The sequence below is a fragment of the Xenopus laevis genome, chromosome 4L (genome assembly GCF_017654675.1).
Source record: "Xenopus laevis strain J_2021 chromosome 4L, Xenopus_laevis_v10.1, whole genome shotgun sequence".
In the NCBI taxonomy this organism is placed as follows: Eukaryota; Metazoa; Chordata; class Amphibia; order Anura; family Pipidae; genus Xenopus; species Xenopus laevis.
The window spans coordinates 61,005,796-61,026,620 of NC_054377.1; the positions used below are offsets into that span (position 1 = coordinate 61,005,796).

At 39.3% G+C, this 20,825-nt stretch overlaps 1 protein-coding gene across 1 annotated transcript; it reads left to right on the forward strand.

Moving 5' to 3' along the window:
- Window positions 1-1,739: 1,739 nt before the first annotated feature.
- Window positions 1,740-11,117, forward strand: pdp2.L (pyruvate dehyrogenase phosphatase catalytic subunit 2 L homeolog). The gene is made up of 2 exons (XM_018258003.2): window positions 1,740-1,899; window positions 9,223-11,117. Exon 2 carries the CDS (start codon window positions 9,287-9,289, stop codon window positions 10,892-10,894), a length of 1,608 nt encoding a protein of 535 aa, XP_018113492.1. The 5' UTR covers window positions 1,740-1,899; window positions 9,223-9,286; the 3' UTR covers window positions 10,895-11,117.
- The last annotated feature ends 9,708 nt before the right edge of the window (window positions 11,118-20,825 follow it).

A 20,825-nucleotide genomic window follows, 5' to 3' on the forward strand; every position in this document is an offset into this window, starting at 1 on the left:
AACAGTACCTTGTACTTGATCCCAACTAAAATATAATTAATCCTTACTGGAAGCAAAGACCCAAATAACGAAAAGATCTGTTATCCGGAAAAACCCCAGGTCTCGAGCTTTCTGTATAACAGGTCCCATACATGTAGTCCCACAAAGAATAACACTCAACAGGTCTTGTGCATACAAAAATAAGGATTTTTAACTTAATTTACAAACCTGACATTTTGGTGGAAAGCAACACAGAGACATTAGCACATAATAAATGTTGAAATTATGCTTCAACTTTACACCTATGGCTTAGGTGTTTTCTAGTCAATATTCACCTTTTGGGTGCAGTGGTGACAGGCAGATTCCACACATCTCAACATACATAAATAGGGCGGTTTCAGTCTTTATCAGCCTTTTTTTTTGCCAGGAAAATGTACAGTGTGTCATATGCCTTCAGTATTGACCCTCAACCATAGAATATCCCTTCCCCCAACATCTGTGCACATTCCTAAGCCATCAGGCCTCCATGGAGTGGGTGCAAAAGTGATGGTTTTAAGATAAGTACTAATGCTAGAGGTGGGGGAGAAGGACTGATGAACGTACATAGCTTTGGGGTTGAGATCTGGTGGCTGGTTGATCTTTAGATGGTGGCCTGCTAAAATGTATCTCATATTTCCTTTTTTCCCCATATATTTTTACTAACAGATGCACACAGAACATACATGTATTTACCCCATTCCATTCCATGTAGCACTTTTTGGAAGTTTATTTACTTTATTGTCTATTTACTTCTTTAAGCAAAGTGAAGTAGATGAGAAGTAGCACAATCCTTATTTATTGGACCCATAGTAAACACAGCGCCATTTAGATGCAAAGAAAGTGAAGGAGGTTTCTTTAAGATTTAACAAGCTAAATGTATTTATTGAGAGCAAAACATTGTATGCGTTGATTTGTGAGTCTGAAACTATTGTCTGACCAAGTCTTTTTTTTTTATTTGTGCCTCTGGCTTGCACACTGGTTAACAGTTTACATAAGGATTATTTGTCTGTTTAGGGAATTGGATTTCAGGGACGCACAGACAACCATTATCTTTTGTAACTCACAATAGAGGGAATTTAAAAGGGGGGAGGGGTAAGATGTAAAGTGGAAAAAAAGGTACAAAGTGCACCATTTCCTTACCCTCAGGACATGCAGTGCAACATGGCAAGTCAATAGACTGCTTTAGTTAAATTGTGGGGTGTTTCTGTATGTGTATATAATACAAAAAAGCCATGAATATCTTGTAAATTAAATCCTTATAAACGGTGAGTTCTGATGTCATCAGTTATAAACGGTGCGTTCTGATGTCATTTCTTTCACATGACTCACTGAAACTTGTGTATTATAATAAATAAAGTACCCCCAGTTGTAAAATATGAGGATATTAGAAGTTACCTCGGAGTTTCATGACCTGTATGATGGCCTTGTGTTTTTTTATGGTCATGAAACTCCTCGGTAACTTATAATATCCTTATATTTTACAAGAGGGGGTACTTTATTCACTATATATAGAAAAACCATAATATATATATGTGTGTACACACACACACTCACTCACTCACTCACTCACTCTCTCTGTCATAATGTTTCTGGGACTGTACAGGCTGCTGTACAGGGTTTCTTAGTATAGAGCAGGATACAGTTCTTATTATGACAGTGCAGAGCATGGTTAGATGTGACTACTGAGAGGGGTGTGTTTGCTGAGGCAGGAACTTTGGCAGTTGCAGAGCGGGGGAAGGGGAGGACCCGGACATGAGGGCATGGCTCTAGAGTCTGACAATATCAAGGCTGTTACATACAGAGCTCACACATTCCTGCTTGGACGTACTGTACAGGGACGACTGGCAGTTTTGGGCCTGACAGCTGGAGCTGGTTTAACCGGTAAGACAATTTAATATTCACAGTATGACTGCAAGTTTCTCCTCTTCTTCACTTGGACTAAACAAATCTGGTGGCAATAGGTGTTAATCACATAACAATGCTGATTCCAGTTTAGAAAGGCAGTGTGGATTTTTGTGCACTGTTGCTGAACTGTAGGAGGCCCTATTAGAAGTTTATCATGGCAGCTTCCAATAAACAAGTCTTACAGTTTACACAGCAGGACAATTCAGTTTCTGGAATTCTGTATATTGCTGAACTACACATTTCAGCAGTTTCTTAATAGCCATACACATGTACTGCAATTCATGTACTGTTAATCCAATGTAGATGGTAAGAGGAGGTTCTGTGTTAAACCTCTTGGGGAATTCCAGGTGGATTTCCATCTAATGTTTTGAAATGTTCTCACATGTTATGATTTCACTGCATGGTTTGAATAGGCCTGATTCATTGGTCTATAAAATAATTCTCAACTGTACGTCACGAAACAACCTTAATTATAGGTGATACTGTCGTTAGAATGATCAGACACTGCCTGTTGCATCACAGGGAAGTGCAAGCCCATCAGTGACTGTTTATAATAGGAATATTGATAAGGGTTATGAATAACACAGCTGATTATTTCTTCATCCTCTGACCAAAATGGGAAGAATAAGAATGCTGCAATGATTTTGGCAGCTGACTCACTTACTCAATTGTACATATGAGAAACAATAATATAATAGCTACCCAATGACATCAAGAAGAGGGTGTGATTTAAAAAGAAAAATATTGATTTCCAAAGTGCAGAGCAGGTTACAGAAATGGGCGCAAATTACTATATTTTTCACTTTCGTACTCTACCCCGCACTTTGCATTATGGGCACAGGTGGAATGCAAGGACCTGGGGTTTCCCCATGAATAAAGCAATGTCTGCACCTCAAAGACATGCTGATATGCCCCACAATTGCTTGTTGATTAAGAGCTTAGGCACACAATTTGCACCCCTTAGCACTCTTACATCTTGGGCATTAATAAATGAATAGTGCAGATAATCAGTGCAATTCACCATCTTCTAATCTTACTCATAATCAAAGTTGTATTTACCATATAGGCACTAGAGGGTCCATGCCTAGGGCTGCAACTTTAGAAGGGCGTTCCCAGGTGTGAATTTGTGGAGAGGCCACCAAGGCCCAGGCCAAGGGTGGCAGGATTTTAGGGGGGAGCATGCTGCCCAACCACACCCACATTGTTAAAATAGTTTTTTAAATCTCCCATGCTCCTGTCCCAATAATGAAAATTTGAGCGAATAAATGGGAGGGGACGGGGGTGACTAATGACAGTGGGCCTAGGGGTGTCCGCTATGTAAATCTGGCCCTAGGCGGCCCTTGGAAGTAACGTTTGCTACTAGTCTAGTAATTTATAGCAGCCCTTCAGCACAGATAGAATTAACCGGTCAGCTGTTTAAATGCAAACTGATTGGTTGCTATGGGTTCCTAGTACTGGGCAAACTTTTACGTCTTTTATTACATTACCCTGTAGGTGTTTTGATCACTCAGTTACAAGTGAATATGTCCACCAGTGGTAATTGCTGGCACCTGCCCCTCCTATGATTCCTGGGCAGTATGTTCAACTTGCCACTGGTCTGGTGGGTGGTATAAGTCACTGGTTAAAGTACAAAACACTGCCTATAAAAAAGATATTTGCACTTCCACCCAGACCAGTGTTGAAAAAAACAGGGCCACATCTGATATTGTGCCAGGCATCAGCAGGCTGAAAGTAGCTTTGCTTGTAAAGAGTGGAATGAGGAACTGTGTTTTTATTGGTTCAACTCTAGCATCCTATAATTTAGTTTTACTTTTATATTTACTTTTTTTTTTTTAAATAATGTTTTTATTTGTTTTTCACCTAGAAAGATACGGTTCACATGGACACATTTCGAACAGACTCAAAACGGAGTAGAGAGTAATACTTGTCATGTACAGTATTTCAGATGAAAGTTATACAAGTGTAGGATTATAATGAAAAAACGAAGGAATGTAGGATTTCCTTAGATCTCGCATATCAGATCTCCTGTGAGCCTTAGCTTTAGACTTTGCTAACTGTGCGATGGAAATCGTCCTTGTGTGCCGATGTGCCTGGATTAGTAGAGGCATATATTTACTTTTTATATATGTTTTTTTTATATATATACTTTTTATATTTATTTATTTTTATTTATATTTAGTTAGAGCTTTTTTTTGCCTTTGGATAATCTGTAGTTGTTGGCTGGGGTCGAGCTGAGAAGGCTGAGGGTCAGGGACTGTATTTAAATCACAAAAACTTGATATCTCGTGTGCCTTTGATAGTATAAAGGAAGCAGAACCAGGAAGATGACATTTTGAGGCAGTAACACCTTTTGGCATAAGACTCACTTGAAAAGTGATGCTGTGCCAGAGATTATGCGTGACTTTGTTGGCTTGTATTACTGGATCCATAACATGAAATGGTGCCATTAACTAATGATGCAAACTTTGATAAAACACTACAGACATGGCACACCATGGCACAGCATTTCATTTTGGTATAAAGTGATTTGTTTATATGGAGTGCCATTATGGAGCACGGTGAGTTCTCTGGACCATACAGAAAAAGCCATCTATTTACTTAATTACATTAAGGTCTTCTATACATTATTGCCCTGCATATGTTTTAGTGACACAATTATTTTAACATAGACGTGCATAGCATCTCATTTGTATTGTGCAGTGGCGTAACTACAGAGGCACATCTCAGCCATTTCCTTATTGCCTGGAGGGGAACAGGGCCCCAATGCTGGTTGTGCCTCCTGCCTGCCATTCCACACTGCCACCACGCAGTGGGCAAAGTGCAAAGAAAAGGCAGCAATAAACCATTTATTTTTGCACTTTCACAGTCTTGGGCATTTGAACAAATGGCCTTAGGTCTTTGCACTTCTTTATGTATAGCAAAGACCTTCAGCATGCCCCTTGAATCGAACAATGTTTGCATAAGGACAGGACTAGCTGCGCTCTAGAAACAGAGTACAGTTTACCCTGGGTCATAAGTGCTTAGTGAGCACTGTGGGGTGTGCGTACACTAACACTTGCACCACAGAGTTAAGTGATGCCTATTGCATTTTCTCCACTGCCATAAATATCTGCCTTCCACCCAAGTTATGTGCGCACTGATAAACATGGCATCCGCCAATGCACACAAGGAGCAGCTTTCATTGCGAAAATGTGTACTTGCCTGTTTTCAAACTGAAATCTGCCCAGACAGCGCACACTAAACACAGGGCAAAAGGCAGTGGATCTGCATTTTCCTCACTGGTGTAAATACGACAATGGAGAAAACAGTACACCTTTGGTGACATACCCTTAGGCTGATGACACATGAGGCGATAGGTCGTCCCGGGGTTAATCTCCTCTAGCGCAGGCGACTAATCTTCGGACGACTTTGGAAAGCCAAAGCGATCCGAGTGCCTTCCCGCTGGCAATTTAGATTCTGGCTGGCGGGAAGGCTTTTTGGGGCGATTAGTCGCCTGAAGAAGAGGTGATTAGTCACCGGGTGACTAAATCTCCCGAATCTTCCCATTTGTCTCTGCCCTAAGGGTAAGGGCACACCTGGCGATTCAGAGAGATTTAGTCGCCTGGCGACTAATCGCCTCGTCTTTGCGGTGACTAATCTCCCCGAACGCCTTCCTTCTGTCTTGCGCCGACTATAATGAAAAGTCGCCTGTGGCATGGCACACTCGTCGATTCGTTTTCCGCAGTTGCCCGTAGTTTCCTAGTGAGGCAACTTTGGAAAACGAATCGCTGCATGTGATTAGCGCCGTCAATTTTTCATTTTAGCCAGCGCCGAGTGAGGGAAGGCGTTCGGGGAGATTGGTCGCCGCAAAGTCAAGGCGATTAGTCGCCAGGCAACTTAATCTCCCCAAATCGCCCAGTGTGCCCTTAGGCTAGGGCCACACGGGAAGATTCAGGGAGATTCGCCGCATCTTTGAGGCGACTTCGAGCGACTTGTGAATAGGCGCAGGCGACTTTAGCGCTAGCGGGTTCGAGATACCAGCAAGCCATTCAGGGAGATTAGTCGCCAGACGACGAATCTCCCTGAAATCTTCCCTTGTGGCCTAGCCCTTACCCTTATGTTCTCCGTACAGGACAATATCAGAGAAGGGATTTAGCATAACAAATAAATATATTTTCTTATCCACTTTAGAACAGTAGTCATTTTATTTAAGGAGCTGTAGATTACACTATTTCAAGCTGGCCTTTCATTAGATAAGTCCTCACTTATCTCTCAATGCTGTGTTATCTTTTACTAAGGGCGCTCAGTACTACATTGGCATATATGTAAATGCAAACCCAGAGTCCTTCAGATGTGCAGACTCATTGATCTTTCCAGTGTCTTCCAAGATGATTTTACTAATGTTGTTGTTATCTAGAATTACAGTAATAAAGCATGACAGGGCAGCTGCTTTTATGGAGAAGGAAGTGAGAGGAGTCACATGATAAGCTATTTACTGCTCATTGATAGATGGGAAAAGTACCTACCCTATATATTGCTCACTTTTCTCTCCAGTTTTAGGCAACATTAGAAATGCCTCTGAAGTATAAATAAAGGGATACTATTTTGATAATATTTGTGCTTATTGCTACTAAATTATGATCAGGGTCGGACGAGCAGGGGGCCTGTCTGTGCCACCCGGCCCATTCGCATGAAGGCGCACATGCGCAGACGCAACTGCGTGGCGCCAATTTCTTTTCCCCATGCCATTTCCAATATCGGAAGAGGTGTCTGGCCCGGTGGGGGCCCATGAGGGTTGGGGCCCACCGGGTTTATTCCCAGTATCCCGCCGGGCCAGTCCAGCCCTGATTATGATGCAGAAGCATACCTCCCAACTGTCCTGTTTTTAGAGGGACAGTCACCCTTTTGACAGCTCACCCTGCAGTCCCTCATTTGTACTGGAAATTCCAGTTTTTCTCTGCACTGAACAGCCAGAAAAAGAAACAATGTTTCTAACTTAATTGGCTTTTGGCAGAGAGCACAGAACAGCCACAGCAGCAGATGATACTTTTGTAACAATTTCGAGATAAGGAAATAAGTAATTGTAACAATATAAGATAACAGGTGCCTTAGGAAAAGTTAGACTCACAGCTTAAGGGTAGGACTACATGGATGTGTTCGGCGCGATCCGATGCTGCAACAAAATGCTGGCATCAACTCGCATGTGACGAAAATAAGGTAAGTGAATGCATTGTCGGATAAAGTCGCATCGTTGATTCAACGCGACACGCTGTGTCTGCATCAATGCTGCGACTTCATCCGACATTTCTATCTATTACCTTATTTGTTCATACTACTCCCCCAGGGCCCATGTTATTAGGCTACTGTTGACCTGAGCCCCCTAAATGGTTGGCCCTGCCAACAAGTAGAATGGGGCCTGATGGAAAAATGCATTGTGACACCCCCTAATCTACAGGGTTACAACCTAATTTACCCAAACTATGCCCGTGATCTGCCTAGTAACTCCTTTGCAAGCCCCATCCTCTTTGGGATCCTTTTTGTGACTGGGTACTTCAGCCAGGGGCGCCATGGCAGAAGGGCTCCATGAGACACAAAGATGCATACTTTTGTGTCTCTTGGAGCCCACTTTTGCCTTGGCACCCCCTGTGCACAAGGCCAGTACCAACCCCGAACAGTAACACAAGTTTAATTGCTTGTCTTTCCCCTGTCTTGGATTAGCAAGAGCCCCAACAGCAACACCTTTACACAAATTCTTCAGTCTAGGACGCAACCCCTAAAACCAGTTCACTTCTCCGCAGATTCTACTGCCATGTCTTCATGGCAGACTTGCAGGCAGTTCCTTCACCAGTATCTTGTGGTAGCTTAAGGGTTCTCCAGTATCAACAGGTTCAGTTATGCAAGATTTAGCAAAAGTAGCATATTTAGCATATGTAGAATGGACACAATGGCCCAACTATTTGGAAGTGCAAGGACACAAGTATCTTTAAGGAATAAGCTCAACCTTTGAGTCCATTTTAATTTGGAAATGACTCTTTATATGTAATACTGACTCATGACTAGTTTGTGTTATGATTACAAGACTACTTTGTATCTGTGCTGTTGATTCTGCAGTTGTTTAGGTATACATGTCAGGCCAGAGGCAACAAGGTTCTGTAAGCATACAGCTACCCAGAATTGCCTGCTGTGTGTTATATTCCTGTATTCTTTGGTTTTCACATGGCAATTCTTGTTTTTAAACTGGCTTTGGGTGCGCAGGAATGTTCAGTGCCTTCCTGTAAGATTTGTATTTGGTTCTTGTTCTGTCTAGTTTTGCCTGTCTATATGGGACCTGTGCAAGCAGTTACAAAATTCTACTAAAAGGTTCATTTAAACACAGAGACTGTAAGCATAATGAGAATGCCTGAGACAGAACTGACTAGAAAAGGGTGTTTCCCTGTTCTGCTATGTGCTGGGGTTGGAGCTGTAAAAGAACTCATTCACCCCTTGCATGGCTTGCAGTAGAGGATTGGCTCCATCTACTGTTCTTATAAAGGCATACCATTCTTAAGAATAAGAATTTACAGTTGCTTGAAAACTAGGTATGTTGACTTGAGTAATGATCTAGATTACCCCGGAAAATTGTTAGCTAAGTTACCGCTTGACAGAAAAACACAAGTACTGTTATGATGTCAATCTAAATTTCATTGTGTAGCAATAAATACTGCCAGGGTCACATAGCCACCTACTCAGAGCATCAGACAACCACATCCAGACTCAATTTAGTGTCCCACTTCTTACAATATTTTACTATGTCCCCAGTGCATGTGCAATGCAAAATACTGCCCCAATGTGTACCTGTGATCTTGAGACAACACAGGGAAGTACAAATAAGCAGAAAAGAAAACTACAGTTTCCCGAGGTCACCAGAGAAAACTGGATATATTTCACATTATTTAAACTGATGGGTCTCTTCTTTGTGGTCTTTCAACTTATGAACTGTAGAAGTTGAAGACTTGACCTAGGTTACTTTTATATTACATTATATTTCCCAAGGCATAGTAGACAGCAGTAAGCTGCTCATAAAATCTAGTTAAATTCCTGTAAATATCCTGTGCAAGCAAAGCTTTTTATTAAGAAATATCTATGTTTTTGTTATGTAATGCGCTAAACAGTGCAAAGACTGAAAATAAATGTGGTTTCATGCTATATATGTGTTTTTCATCTTTTAAAAGTAGAAAAAACACTGTATTTTCGTTTCAAAAGTGATCAAAAGTATGTATACGTTCACACCCTAACTTTCCATTTTATACTAAAACACTTTTGTTTTTTTCTTTATTAAAGGATTTCAAAGTATATTGGGTTTCTGAAGGTTGGAATTAAGCAACAAACAGATACTTAGGTTAGAATGTCAAGAACTGTTTCTGGTTGGATTTTAAAGTCTGCAAAACAAAGCTTAGCTGTGATCCACGGAGAGAAACGCAACTATTCCAAATGTCTCCTGACTCAACACCAAGCTAAATGGAGAAGGCCAAGTAAATCTAAGGCAGTCAATCAGAAATGGTTTTGTTATCCCGTACATGAAATCATCTTCTCAGGAGAGAGATCTTTAAGGCAAACATCTTCAGAAAATGATGTGCAATTCTTGTTAAGCCCATCTCAAATTAACTACATACTTAGGGCAAATGAAGTGTCCTACAAGCCAGTAGAGTTTGATGGGAAGAATCCAAGCACAATCTTAAAGTTTGAGAGCAACCAGCTGGCTTCTAATACACCGTGTGAGGATCGCAGGAGTGCAGCAACATGCCTGCAAACCAACGGCCATATGTTTGGAATTTTCGACGGTCATGCTGGATCTGCATGTGCTCAGTCAGTTAGCGAGCGGTTGTTTTACTACATTGCTGTCTCTCTGATGTGTCAGAAAACTCTTGAGGATATTGAGTTTGCCAGTGAACACATGAAACCAATGCTACCAATTCTCCAATGGCACAAACACAAGAATGATCACCTGTATAGGGAAGGTGCTTCCCTCTATGTGGACCACCTCCGTGTTCATTGGCAAGAGCTGATTAATATAGATAATGAATCTGGAATGAGTGTGGAAGATGCTTTGGCGTATGCATTCCAAAGACTGGATTCGGACATCTCCCTTGAAGCACAGGTGCCCATTGATAATGAATTTCTCAGAAACCTTACTCTGCAAGTTGCATTTTCAGGGACAACAGCATGTGTGTCTCACATTGATGGTGTTCATTTGCACATTGCTAATGCTGGTGACTGCCGTGCTATCTTGGGTGTTCAAGATGAAAATGGATCTTGGTCAGCTATTCCTCTTACAGAAGATCACAATGCCTTTAATAAAGCTGAAATCCAAAGATTACATGCTGAACACCCACCATCCGAAAAAGATACCTTAGTGGCAGATAATAGGTTGTTGGGTATTTTAATGCCATTTAGGGCATTTGGAGATGTAATATTCAAGTGGAGCCGGGAATTGCAGAAAAGTGTCTTACAAAATGCTTGTGATTTAGAACCTTTAAATATTTATCAGTATTCACCTTCAAACTACCATACTCCTCCTTATTTAAGTGCTGAACCAGAGGTGACCTACCATAAATTAAGGCCACATGATAAGTTCCTTATAATGGCTTCTGATGGCCTTTGGGATATGCTGGAGAGCGAGCAAGTGGTCAAGCTTGTGGCCAATCACCTATCAGAATATTCCCTGAAGAAGCCTAAAGTGTCTGCACAAAAGCGCAGCTTAGGAAACATGCATAACCTGTTGCTCAAGAGACAATCGAGGAAAGTTCCTGCCCCAGACCAAAACATTGCAACACATCTCATCCGGCATGCCATAGGCAGTAATGAAGATGGTGAAATTGAACATGAGAAACTTACCACCATGCTGAGCTTGCCAGAGGACTTGGCGCGGATGTACAGGGACGATATTACAGTAACTGTGATTTTCTTTAACTCCAGCGTAATTGAATCATACTACAAAAACACCAATTCTTAAACATATTTTCTCTATTTACTCTAAGTAGAGGAATCAGTTTTTTTTTATTAAATTTTAGCTCTGAGAGCAGATACAAGCCTCTAATCTCACCAATCCTTACCTTATTATCAGACTTTGTCTGTCCTCAAATGTACATTGTTTTTTTTACAAGTAGTATTGTATTATTGTTACTGTAAACTCTTCCTTGAAGGCAGCGTTCTTTTTATAATAAAATAATATTGTATATCCTTGTATTTCCTAACACACCCCAACAACACAGCACAAGTCACAGCAAGCTTCTGGCATAACATTTTTGTTTTCTGGCTATAATATGCTGAAGATATCTCAAACTAATATATTTAATTAGCTTGTTTAACCAACTAGAATTTTAGCTGTGAAGTGAATAATAAAAGTCACATTAGCTCAAATTAAATGTAAGGAAATTTTGTTTGGAAGGCGCAGTGCAATGTTTAAAGCTGAGCTCTGGTTATAGACTGAGGCCAGTGCTATACGGCAGAACTGCTGAGAATCAGACTGTGCCTTAATACTCAGCGGTGCAGCCAAATACCAAGAGTCTCCCACTGACCTCAGCAATGGTTTTGCAGCTCCCAGAACAATGTAGCCATAGCTGGCTCCTAACTAGAGCTAACTGCCTCAGGCAGGGCCATATCTGGCTTTAGTCTGATTGGAACAAGAGAGAAAATGATCTTTAAGTAAGATATAATGAATCCTTCCTATTGGGTTTATTCATGTTTAAATGATTTTTTAGTAGACCTAGGGGGTTATTTACTAATGCTAACATTTTTCTGGTCGGGAAAACTTGAATTCTTCGGGATTTATTATACCCCGATACTGAGAAAAACCCGAAAATCCACCATCTTAGACCTGTCGAGGTCAATGGGAAATGCCCCATCCCAGTTTGAATATATCATGGTTTGTGCTATGTTTAGCCCGATAATCAGGGATGGGTGAATTTTTTCACCTTGTTTCGCCGCGGAAATGACGCCCATAGACTTATATGGCTTTGCACTGCAAATTTTTGACGCCCATAGACTGTAATGGTCGTCGGTGTTGTTTCGCCGGCGGCAAATTTTTGTCGAAATGAAACGGGGCAAATTTGCCCAACCCTACCGATAATTTGAAAAGTTTGGAGTTTTCAGGCAAAACCTGAGCAATTCAGGGGATAAGTCCGAAAAAATCATAAGATTCAGGGTTTCGCTTGATTTTATTGTGTTTTTCGCTTGATTTTATTGTGTATTTTAATGATACAGTAAATAAGGCAAAATCGTGGATAGGAGGTTGGTCAAGCTTTTTTTATTGAAACAATGAGATAAAAACGGATTTTAGTAAATAACCCCCTAAAATCCATAACCTAAGGAAAACCGCAGGTCCCAAGCATTCTGGATAACAGGTCCTATACCTGTTCTAGCATTGTGCTTAAATCCCTCCTGCATCTAACTGTGCAGGTATTTTTCAATTTTGTGACACATGGTGGCAATTGCGTTTTTTCCTAATTATTGTTATTTTAATGATAAATAAGGCAAAATCGTGGATAGGAGTTTGGATGAGATTTTTTTTATTGAATCAATGCGATAAAATCATATTTTAGTAAATAACCCCCTTAAATTATGAAGGTCCAAATTATGGAAAGACCCCTTATCAAGAAAACCGCAGGTCCCGAGAACTCTGGATAACAGGTCCCATACCTTTTCTAGCATTGTGCTTAAATCCCCCCTGCATCTAACTGCGCAGGTATTTTTCAACTTTGTGACATATGGCGGCAATTGCACTGGTCTGAATGATCATATTAATAGTTCTCTGCTGGTCATCGTATTCTATTTACACATGGCGTTTCCTCCGCCAGTGCCATCCACCTGTCTGTGTGCAAATGGGGGAATTTCAATATGAAAATGTATGTGACAATAGCCTTAAAAAAGAAGAAAAAATACGTTGTTTATAAACCATTTGTACATATGGCATCAGTTCAGCTGCTTTTTGTGTTATATATATGGATGGATGCAGATAGCTGACTTTGTTGTTCTGTATAAATGTTAATGAAATTGCATGCCTGCTGTCTGTGAAGGTTCTTATTCATACATATAATGGCATATCTATAGTAATAAGATAAGTTAAATCAACTGGACCTGTTGTATATTTTTTTAAAGCCATTATACCTCTTTAAAGAAAAAAAACTACAGCAAGTCCAGTTGATTTGACTTATTACTACAGATACAGCATGCCTGCTATTTACAGAAACATTGTGCCATTCTAAACAAGTCTAGTATGATTCCACTTCCATGTGATTAATCAAAGATAAAATGTGGAAAACAAATGTTATTTTCTTTGTTGTCAATATTAAATAAAATGTAAAAAACAAAGAAAACAGCACTAGCAAGCACTAGATGCCACACCTTATTATGTATGATGTGCTGTCTGCAAAGCAGCACTGGGAAGACACAGAGATGTTATTTTTGTAAAATGTCCCTCATGGATTTGCAGTTCAGATGCAATGCCAGCCTGGAGCAACCACAAGGTGCAACTAATTGTGATGAGATCTCCAAAAAATGTTTTGTTTTTCTTAGATTGTACTAATCTTCCCCTGCCTTCTGCCGGCTATAATAAAAATCGCCGTCGGGAAGGCACTCGGATCGCTTCGTTTTCCGAAGTCTCCCAAAGTTTCCTCGTGAGGCAACTTCGGAAAACAAAGTGATGCGAGTGCCTTCCCACCGGCAAATTTCATTATAGCGGGGGGAAGGCAGTTTGGGGAGATTAGTTGCCCCGAAAAAGAGATTTGTCACCAGTCGACTAATCTCCCTGAATCTGCCAGTGTGTCTCTGCCCTTAACAATTCTATTTACTTTGCATAAACAATCTTGTTTGTTGGACTGTTCCTATTTTGTGAATGATATATATGAACATAATAATAACAACAAACACTGACCTCTATGTTCCAGATAAAAACAATGGTCACAAATAAATATAGGTTTTAAAGCTACTGTAGCTCCACATGTAATATATGTGTTACTGAATGTACAAAACTTAATAGTAACACTTCTTGTATTTCTTCTAGAAAAAGCAAAACTGTCACAACAATGTTGTAAATAAAGTTATATGGAGTACCAATCCTGAAATGTCCTATTATTTTCCACATATCCCCTTTTCAATTATGTTACAATTATTCCTTCTGCAGCCAGGTATTTTTTCAGCGGGATATTTTGTATTATATTTTTGTACTCTCTTGAAGACCAGAATATAATGTAGCTCAGTTTTTCTAATGTTTGCACTTGTGTTTTTTGATTTATGGGTATGTTATCCCTTATGCAGAAACCCGTTATCCAGAAAGCTCAGTATTACGAGAAGGGCCTCTCCCATAGACTCTATTTCAATAAAAGAATTCTCTTTTTAATCTCTCTTTTTAATTATTTCCCCTTTCTCTGTAATAATAATTCAGTATATTACTAACTTAGATATAAATGAGCCTTATAGGTGGCAAAACAATTATATTAGGGTTATTTAACGTTGAAATTATTTTTTATCAGATTTATTATAGGTTGAATTTCAAATTCATGTTAGTTTTTTTAAAACTATTAAATTTGAATATTTAAAACTTGGACCAATTTTACCGACTCAAAAACTCAAAACTCAAATCGAATTTGAATCGAATTTGAATAAAATTAGACTAAACTCGATTTGAGTTTTTTCTCTGAAAAGAACTCAAATGTCAGGAAGGATACTAACATGTCCAAATTGGTCCCTGGACATCTCCTATTGACTTTTACTTGAACTTAGCAGGTTTTAGGTGGCAAATAGTCGAATTAGAGTTGTTTTTAGGGCCAAAGTATGATACATCTCAAAATTCAAATCAAAAAATCGAGTTTGGATAATTCACAATTTGAGAGTTTTGACCATAAAAAAAACTTTGAAAATTAGAATTCGAATTTTCAATTCGACCCTTAATAAATCTACCCCTTAAAGTATGGGGATACAAATTACGGAAACATCGCTTATATGCAAAACACCAGTTCAAGAGCATTCTGGATAAGAGGTCCCATACCTAGATTTACAAGGAGCTTTGTCTATCAGCATACTTTTACTTTTTAATTTTTACCAAAAAATTTGTATAAACTGGTTTATAATAATAACATAAATAAAGTAAAGCTTTTGAATACAGAAGTTTCCCATATCCAGGTCCCACTTGTAGACAGGTGGCCTGTGACATATTATGGTAGGAGTAACAAGATGACCACTTGTAAAAATATTAATATTCTGCTTATTCTTCCAACACCAACATATAATTCCAACTTCAAAAACAAGTAACCAAATTTTCAGGGCATTTAGTACTTGCCATATATTTCCAGGAACCTAGCCATAACTTACTCACAGGATCTTGTTCAGGTATTACCTCTTAATACCAATGGGCCACAGCCCTTGATGGGATCTCTCTATCCCCACCTGCCCTTAGCTACCCAATGCTCTTCAATAGCTATTCTGGAGAGGCCACACGATGGCCAGAGCCCCAAAGCCCTCTCTTTTAAGCTTCCTGTTCACTGTCACTGTGTCCCTGACTGGTAGAGGATCTACTGTACGGCTAGTTCCACTTAACACCTGGTTGGGGCTCTTAACTGCCCTTGCTACCTTTTCCTATCTAGCTTGTAGTGCACCTAGTGCACCCTATAACTTAAATCTCCTGTCTCTGGCTGAACCTACCACTTAACTTCCGGGCTGGGCTCTTCTTCCTCCAGCAGGTGTTCTTCACTGGACCAGGCCTGCCTACAAACTGCCACTCCCTTTGTTTCTTGCCCCTATTTATAATTTTTCTCCCACTAGCTCCCTCTTGAGGCCGGGGTAAAATTACAGTTCTATACAATTAATAGGAGCCTACGTTTGTATAATAAGCTTGCCACACATGGTAAAAATGACTAGGGTTGCTGAATTAGGCCAAGCAGTTCTGGCAACCAGGTAAATGCTTTTAATTGGCACCCCTTCCTTTCTTAGTTGCACTTTAACATTTCCCTTCCTGTTTCTATCCCAATTTTTTTCATGTTTTAATATCCTTGCCCAACCCAACTCCCCCCCCCCCCACACCCATAGTCACAGCAGTCTAGCAGTTCACTCACTGTGGCTAATGCTTATGTGGCACTGTATTATAAGGGAGGCCATTTATAACTATAGTTACTCTAGACCCATGAGAACACAACTGACATAATTGCCCTTACCTTCCTGTTTTTATAAATGCACAGAAGTTGTAAGAGTCACAGGCCAATACAGCACAGCTCATTTCCAAGGGGCAAAGTCACTGTTATTGTGTGCTTTTGCAAAATGCTTCTGTTAATCAGTCATAGAAAATACCAGAATTTCTGAGGACACAAAGCAATGAATGTCCCTGTAAAGTATATGTGGAAAGCTATATGAAATAAATAGGTGCAATAAAACAGAAACACTCCCCCCACATAATGCAAACATAATTTCTAGTCTGACCTGCACTCTGCACATTGGTCAGCTACTATAGTTCAGTGCAAGTGAAATCACCCCTTTATTCACTTTTTAACATGGCAGGGACAGTGCTGTACTGTGCACCCGGAGCCAAATAAAGATTTCAGCATGATTTACCCAGCAGGTGCAAGACATTCTGTCCTTAATACCTGCCAAACGGCGGGTGATAAATACAGGGCCTTATGTGGCCTGCACCTGCAAGTGAACCTGAACATGACAAGCAAGTTGGGGGACATGTATGGGCAGGAGTGGAGACACCTACATGGCTTCCAACAGACCACCCCTTATGATTACAGCACCGTGGATAGCCGACAATTCAGCTATCATGGACGTCATGGTACAAAGTCAAAACATGGTGGCTTCTGGCCATTTTTTGCCTTTTACACCATGCCTTTCCATGTCGTAAATGTCCTCTATTATATTTTAGGGCTTTTTTTTACAAGCCAAAGGCAACCACAGCCATTTATAAGTAAATATCTGGGCTCCTAAAGGTGCCCCAATAGATACCCATTTTGTTTTCTGCTGATTTACAGCACATGCTATGGGCTGATATCAGCTGCCTCAGCTTAGGGACAGACTTAGTGTATATATATGTATATATGTATGTGTGTGTATATATATATATATATATATATATATATATATATATATATATATATATATATATATATATATATATATATATATAGTTCACCAAACAGACGGCATTCTCGAAAAGATAAGATTAGCTTGCCTGGATGCAGCATCATCAGAATCCATCATATATATATATATATATATATATATATATATATATATATATATATATATATATATATATATAAATTCCAAAGGATGCCAGCACTCACGATAAAACAAAATAAACGTGCCTGGGTGCGCGATCAATAAATTAACTATTCAAAACAAAAAAGGGAGATCAGCACTCACAGGTCTTAGAAAAATAAAAGTAATTTATTAGAGAGCTATGGACTAACGTTTCGGCTCTTCCAGAGCCTTTCTCAAAGTAGCTAAATAGACAGTGAACATTGTTTAAATACACACACTGGCGGGAAACACACAGCACTGATTGCGTATATGTATCGTCATATGTTCAGCGACTATCATTAACCCATCACACTGATGTTGCAAACTATAATCCATAAGGAATTAAAACTTACCCATATCTACATACATTGTATCATAATAACAAGTTAGACTAAAATCAACCATATGTAACATTCTTATCTCTAGTAATTAGTAACTTTGTATCATTCTCGTGAAAGATCATTCTTTACAGATAAACTCAGTGACCTATGTTACAATATGTTATAATGAGAAAAAAGATCTAATACATGGCCCATGGGTATTCCTCTTCCATTCCTAGAGTTCTCTGCTCACCAGAACTACTTCTTGTTGCCCAACTAAACTTCACTTATAAATGCCCAGTCCATATAAATACTGCATATCTTTGTTTTTTATTATTAATTGTTTAATGCCCTTACCCTACTGCACTGTTGGTCTCCTACAGTCTTGTAAAATGATTTATACATAGTTGCATTTATGCTATTAAATGACCGTAATTGTAATTGATTTATATACAAAGTTGTGTTTATGCTATTAAATGACAAATGTATTTGTACTATATTACCACTAGGGGTCTGTCTCTGAGAAATGCACTCATATTACAATAGCTCCTCTGTCTTGTGTACTTTTAGGTAATAAACCATTATAACTGTTCCATGATAAGCCCATATGTGATTAATCATTCCATTTAAGTGTGAAACTGAAAACGCACTCATGTTGTAATCACTCCTCTGCCTTGTGTGCTATTAAGTGATAGACCATTTACCAATTCCATAATTAACCCATATGTCATTAATCAAGCATTCCATTTAAATGTGAAGCTATATCCCTAAAATATCTTTAACAGCATCTATATATACACAATATGAAAATTATGTAGACAAATCGAATGATACACAAAATCTGCATCCCTAAATACAGATAAAAATATTAACCCCATAATCTCAATTATTATAACACGAACAAATAAGAATCTATACAAAATCAAACACCTAAGTTAGTGAAAAAGTAGAAAAAATGGAAAAAGAAAAAATAGAAAAAGAAATGGAAAAAGAAAAAATATATATAATATGAAAGTCCCGGGGACAACTTTGACTGCCTGGATAGTTTCCATTATAGGGCTGTTCAACCCCTCTGCTAGTACACTAAATAAAAAATAGCATTTTTGTTATATTCTTTTTTAATCTTTAGTTCTTTCCATAGGTGGCAGTGCACAGATTCTCTAGAAAGCAGAGAGAAGTCCCAAAATTGATAATTTTGGTGATTTAAACTGTGTCGATGAGTTAGCACATCACACTGAGATCGGACAGGACCGAGTTCTTATTACACAATACTCTGCAATTGCTAATGATTAATGATCATATTGTTAGAGTTACCTAATAGCCTATCTGAGGTATTGTAAGAATCATTAGCATGGTTACAACATGTACTTGTACAATGAGATTTCACTCCAAAGTTCAAAAATGACACCATTAATAAGAAGTTCTATCTGCATAATGGGTTGCACAAGTGAAAACAACCTGTAATTGTACAATACACTGACAATGTTTTTAGGGATGGTAGAATACTTCTTGTCCCATTTCACCAAAATAAAGTATAGGCTCAGGTAAAAGCATTCAGGCAATGCCCCCTCCCCCATGCAATGGCACAGGCTACATGCTCCTTTCATCTGGAGCCAGATGCGCTAGAGATCACAGATCACACATACATTCATAATGAAATTAAGAATAAAAAAAACAGTTGAAAGCACAAATTTGTTAGAATTTGTTGTGATTTGGGCCACAACCCTAAAGGCATGCCATATTTTCTATTCATTGTTTTATCTCAGGATGCTACCACTGATAACCTGCAATTGGAGGATATAAATATAATTAAGGTACATAGAAACATGTCAAATGTAAAGCTACACAGGCAGATTTAAACTGCCAATTCTGCCCCTTCATAAAGAGTCGGCAGATTATCTTGCATGTGTATGGACCCTCCCCTACAGATATCTTGTTGAAAATTGCCAGATACCTATAGAGATGGTTTGAAAATTCCATCAGGCAAGGATCACATTGGTGGGTTGATGTGCCCATTCCTGGTCATTCTGCATTGGTCTCTGCTGTTTGTTATTACAAATCTTTGTAACTGAGAGACTGCACAACTGTTCTTGCCATGTCAGGTGTTTGACTTAAGCCACGAGAGTCCAAAAAAAAGAGTCACTGATTCCTTACACTAGGCTAAAACACATCCTAAACACTAACCCTATTCACCTTTAATTATTATCATGATGCCATAAGGCACAGTCGAGACTGACTGATCTGACTATTATGACAAAGTATAAAAAAGAGAGGGAACTGATCAATGAATATTCCCTGATGCCGTTTCACTAGTATTTAGCATCTATGCAAGTACGTATACTGTCAAAAAAAATCAGTGGAGGTAGAGATACTTACTAAAGGTCAAGTTTTTGAGGTTTGCAAGGTTTTTTCTACCTCAAATAAACTTACATCTAGAATGTTTGTTCATGAAAAAACCCAAATGTAAAAAACTCAGTTGAAAGTAATCAAGGGAAAAAACTCAAATACTCAAATTGATTGAGTTATTGGCTAAAAACCCCCAAGAATTGGTGCCGTTTTCGAGTGAAAACTGACGTAAATAACCCGAAAATCATGAAGGCAAAAATCATCTTCAAATGGTTCAAGAGACCGCTGCCATTGACGTCTACATGACCTTGACGTGTTTTTAGTGAAACTACCCTTGAAAAACTCACATTTTTCAGGAAAAACACAATTCGACCTTCGAACAAATAACCCCCTTAGTGTAGTGCCCAGGCCGAGTGCAATTGAAGAGTTTGCTTCCCAGATGTATTATAACCCCTGTAAAAAAAGGTTAAAAAACATGGTTTAAACAAAATCAATTAATTTATTTAAAACAGGACAAGAATGATCTGAAGCACAGCTAGACTGATCCAACCATATAGTTTTCGCATTAATATCTAGCATTACAGGCACATTGACCTCGGGGGGGCAAAGCCATTAAGGCTGAAAACAACCTGAATTTGAAGACCTAGCTGGTGTAGAATAATTAGGTGTTAATGTGCGGCCAGGTCTGAGAGATGAGTTATAGAAAATAATTTATTGGCAATGACAAGTCATGAACATAAATGCTGTAAGTACAGTGTTAACCACCAGGGATGAAACTAGGGGTAGGCAGAAGAGGCACCTGCCTAGAATGCAATGCTGTGGGGGTGCTGGACAGGTACCTGTTCAAAAGTCTTCTGCCTACCCCTAGTCCAGGTTCGCTCCCCTGCTGCTATCGCCTCCTTTCTCTCCCCTCCCTCTATCACTCCCCCCGTCATTCCACTGCCCTTCCCTTTCCTTTCCCCTTTGTTGCTCTCCCTTCTCTTCTATTGT

Excerpts from the sequence above, each read along its gene's own strand:
- pdp2.L (XM_018258003.2), top strand. The coding sequence starts at position 9,287 with ATGTCAAGAACTGTTTCTGGTTGGATTTTAAAGTCTGCAAAACAAAGC.